The sequence below is a fragment of the Phalaenopsis equestris genome, unplaced genomic scaffold, assembly GCF_001263595.1.
Source record: "Phalaenopsis equestris unplaced genomic scaffold, ASM126359v1 Scaffold000374, whole genome shotgun sequence".
Taxonomy (NCBI): Eukaryota; Viridiplantae; Streptophyta; class Magnoliopsida; order Asparagales; family Orchidaceae; genus Phalaenopsis; species Phalaenopsis equestris.
In genome coordinates this window covers 623381-628248 of record NW_018164816.1, presented here as the reverse complement: position 1 = coordinate 628248, position 4868 = coordinate 623381, and the positions used below count along the sequence as shown (strand labels likewise).

Here is a 4868-nt window from a genome sequence, read left to right as displayed (position 1 = left end):
ATCCCTTAAGAATCAAAAGAATTTGAAATGAAACAAAATTATGTAAAATTATTATTCACTTAAATAAACTTATTTAAATAAATATATTAATTGATAACCACTTTGTGTTATATTTAATAAAAGAAAATAAAATGACAATATAATATTATAACGTGAAATGTTATAATTCAAATAACATTAGCATAAATTAAATTAAATATAAATAAATTAATATATCTATAAATAAATTAACAAACAAGGAATTCTTAGGGGTATTGTACAACATCAGACTCTTTTGAATAAGATTGTCCTTGGGGAACTGATGTACCAGCTCAAGCTTGAGCTATACTTTCTACTCCAAAATAGATTTTAAATCTTTCTCAGGGATAACAGACACTTATGGGTGTTTTTTGGACTTCTTTCTCAGTTTCTCTTACCTTCAAGACTATATGAATAGCTTCAGGTTTCTCTATTTCTACATGCACTGACCTTGGAGTCAGAGTTGCTTTTGGATTGGATGTGCTGAAGCCAATAATTTATCCATCCACTTTTCAAACATTTCAATCTACTCATTTCTTTATCTTAGCTGATTAGATAGATTTTGAGTTGTGTTATGTGGGAGTCCTTATTCAAATGCAACATCTTGATGTTGTGCAAGAAGTCGTATTGGGACTGAGTTTGATTCACAGGGATAACATTCATTATCTCATTCATTCATTTATCCAATCTTTATATTATTTTATTCATTTGTCTTGACTGATTTAAGAGTTTTTGGACTATGTCCGGTGCAACACCTTCCTCATCTATTACATCTTACAGGTCAAAGTCTCATCTTGTTGCTCTCTCAGTGAGGCACTAGTTTCAACCATCATAATAGTGATATTTTCTTCAAAAGTTTCTATGGGTTCATTCTCTTCCTTGAGTTGTTTAATGCCAGTTTCCAAACCATGAATAAATTTTTCAATAGGTCAACCTCTAATATTCTTCAGATCAATTGACAGGTAGTTAGGCTTTATAACAATATTCATTTCCTTAACTCTGACATCAACTTCCCTTGTGAAAATCTCTAGTCCAAGTACTTCTGCTTCTTGGGATTGTGACAACTTCTTTCAAATGACTGACGTAGGTTGAGAATAGGTTTCTAACCTAAAATCATCTGTAATAGGAGGTTGGATCTTAACTTTGGTGGTATCTTCTTTTCATCCTCAATACCTAGAGCTTTTTGGAGAGACATTGGGATAAAAGGTGGAGGCTCATGTGATATGCCATGTACTTTCTAGATTTTCTGAAGAGACTTAGTGATAAAAGGAGGTCCTTCTATTGATAAACTGCATACAGGATGCAATGACAAGAATTGGGTAGATATACGCCTTAATATTTTGAACTAGTTAGCTTACTACTATTAATAGTTCGATACTCAGAATATACATGATATAGTTGATTTCTATCTGTCAGTGCATACGAACTCCTCTAATACTTATACTGCTTCCTTGAGAATTATCATAATCAAAGATTTTATTTCTCTTCTTAAGAAAATATACCTCCTACTGATATAAGAACTTCTATCAAAGTGCATTTCTCCCATTCTATTATTCTCTTAAATATCTTGTGCAAACAAATATGACGGGGTTCTTCTTTTCTTTACTAGGAAAGTCATATTCAAAAGGAGGTGAGGGTGAGTCAGTTATTCTTCACACTTCTCCTTTTTGTACAGCAGAAAGTGAGTAGACTTACTTCCTCCTAAGAGATGAGAGGTTTCAAATAGGTCAAATCCATTTTCATGGGCATCCCTCTCAGTTAACTTCTTCTCCTTATGAGCCTGTATGTCCCCCTATTCTTATTCTTTCATTGAGTTTCTGTTAATTTAGTAGTATTCTTAGAAGAAGAACTAACTTCAAACATTGATGGGGCATTACAAATTCCACCCAACACTTTAACTAACTTATCATTTATCATTTCAATAAATTTGGGGATTTCATATGCTTCAATAACTTGGTGAATAATTGCTTTAATAGAAGGTTTTGAATACTAGGAACAACAATAGTCACAACAAAAGAAACTTCCAGTAACTCTCTTCTTCAAGGGTGGAAATCCTTCTTCAAACTTAAAGGTTGAATTCCCTCAAAGTTTCATTCTCATCAATAACTCAAAGTTTCATTCTCATCAATAACTTGAGGTTCTACTGTGAAAAAAATGACATTACCTCAAGTCATTATGAATAAATAAAAGCCCATTTCAAACTTGATGATGGACCCACCGTTGAGATGTGTTGAACTGACCGCCAGGTTTCCTCAATTCTAAGGAAAAAAAATTAACTTGAGGGATGAAATCTTCCTGTAACAGGTCAGATAGAAGGAAGGATGCTAATAGAAAGTATACGCTTGAATCTCCAACTTCTAATCAATTCAAGATGGAAATCGGAAAACTCAATCAAAGCATGAAATTCAACCAAAAAATAGTACAGAAGTATACTCATTAAATAAGATTAAAAAATGAGATGTTTAAGACTTATAGTTTGATAGGTGGACCCATTTTATGATTTAGTGAATGAAGAGCTCAACAAGAAAGAGATGGGTAATCTGAGTGTGTGAGAGATACATGTATATTATCGATGAAAATTAAGATAAGCCAACACTCTAGATGGAGAGAGAAACCATCCCAACGGAGTCGCTAAATAAAACTTTTTGAGCTATATAAGCTTCAAAAGTGGTTGAAAAAAAAATGTTAAATTCTCTCTTACATTTTCCATCAAACTTATTTTATCCTTTTGAACAACTATTTACACATGATTAAGCCGACTTTTTTGTCGATTAGTGATGGTGCATTTGCAATCAAGGCAAGGGGATGGGTTTTAGGGTTTAGGGTACAAGAGCGATCTACAAAATTGATACACTTAATGTTTGATCTACTCTAAGAATAAAACCATCGACATACTTCCCTACCAGGCTTTCTCAATCTCATTACTTTTATTTAATTTACTTATTTGCCCTGAATTTATTTCTTAATTCGATATTTGTCAGTTTACTTTAATAATTCTCACACATTGTACATTAAAATTTCATTGTACATATTATGATGATTTTTATTTTGTTGTAAAATTTAAGCATATTTAATGACAAAGACAGCTGCACAACACAAACTCAAAACTTATTGATTGAAAGACAAAGCTCTCGCTCACTAAGCCAAAATAACTTGCATTATTATCATTAATATGACCAAACCGGCACACAATTATCACACCAAAAATTTGATATTTATACTTATATTTGTATTATTTTATTGTTATAATTCTATACATAAAAAATAAATGTTTTTTTATCAAAGTCATCTTAATTTAATATCATTCAAAACATTAAATATTTTACAAATATAAGGAGGAATCTACTCTAAGCTGAAACCCCCCAAAGGAATGTAACAGACAAAAACAATTAGAATCAGAAAATTTCTCAATTTACCAAAAAAAAATAAAGGAAAAAAAAGTTCTTTCAGTAGAAGAGTTCTAGTTCCTGAAAATTTCTTCATAAATAGATACTGCAGCACCACTTACCTTCTCATCCTCAAATTCTCCCCTCTTTCTCTCTGCGTGTGTTTAATCCATGGATTCTAATTGCTTACAATCCACCGTCCACGCCACCTACTCTCCACCTCCCACCACCACCCACATCCACTCCTCCCGCTCCCAGTGGCTCCGCGCCGCCGTCCTCGGCGCCAACGACGGCCTCATCTCCATCTCCTCCCTCATGATTGGTGTTGGCGCCGTCAACCAATCTTCACGCGCCATGCTTATCACCGGCCTCGCCGGCCTCCTTGCCGGCTCCTTCAGCATGTCCATCGGTGAATTCGTCTCCGTCTACGCCCAATACGACATCGAGTCCGCACAACCAATTAAACAAATCCTCCCAAGCCCATATAAAGCCGCGGCTGCCTCTGCACTTTCAATAAACCAATCCCCCCCAGCCCCATAAAAGCCCGCGGCTGCCTCTGCAATTTCTTTCGCAGCCGGCGGCGTCCCACCGCTGCTCGCCGGCGGGTTTATTGTGTCGTGGATGGAAAGGGTGGCGGTTGTCTGGCTTGTTAGTAGTATAGGATTGGCTTCATTAGGGGCTGCCGGTGCGCTCATGGGCGGCGCCACCGCGGGGAAGGCCGCCGGAAGAGTATTGGTTGGAGGGTGGATTGCTATGTTGGTGACTTATGGGGTGTTGAGGCTTTTAGGACTTGCTTTTAACATGAATGTTTCTGCTTCTGCATAAAGGGCTTTATGTTTTTTATTTTGTTTGGAGTTTAGGAGAGAATAAAGTTTAATTAGTTGGTGCATGCTATATAAATGTATCAAATGAATATATGATGTTGCTTTGTTAGAGTTAGTTTGTTTAAAGGGATCAATATTATCGAGATCGAGCTTGAGATTGAATTTAATATATATATATATATATATATATATATATATGTTAATTTACTACTCTAGTTCTCATATATGTGTGTGTGTAATTCAATGCTTACATTTTTCCACACTTAAGTTTCATAAATATGCTAATTTTTTAAAAAAGTTTTATTTTTTACACATGATAAAGCAAATTAATTAAGAGAAAAAAATATATAAGTATGAAATTTCTAAAGAATTATATGATCATGAATTAAGCTTATAAATCATATGTTCTTGAATAAAAACATATTCATTTATAGTTAGAGTACATGTAAATATGTACATGTATCATAAATAAGTTAGCTATTTAGGATGATGATTTGTAAATTTATATAAATTTGTATGAAAATCTATATATTTTATGAACTCATCAAGGGTTCGTTTTAGTTTGAAAAAGATTTACTTAATTTTGAAAATGTTTTAGATTTATTTTAGTTTTTTAAAAGATTTTGTTTAGATTTCTCAA

At 33.8% G+C, this 4868-nt stretch overlaps 1 protein-coding gene across 1 annotated transcript; it reads left to right on the top strand.

Annotated features, from left to right (window-relative positions):
- The first annotated feature begins 3521 nt into the window (after positions 1 to 3521).
- Positions 3522 to 4229, top strand: LOC110026517 (vacuolar iron transporter homolog 2-like). Its single transcript, XM_020727483.1, is given in 1 exon segment — positions 3522 to 4229. A coding segment is annotated over 1 exon segment (654 nt). The 5' UTR covers positions 3522 to 3575.
- The last annotated feature ends 639 nt before the right edge of the window (positions 4230 to 4868 follow it).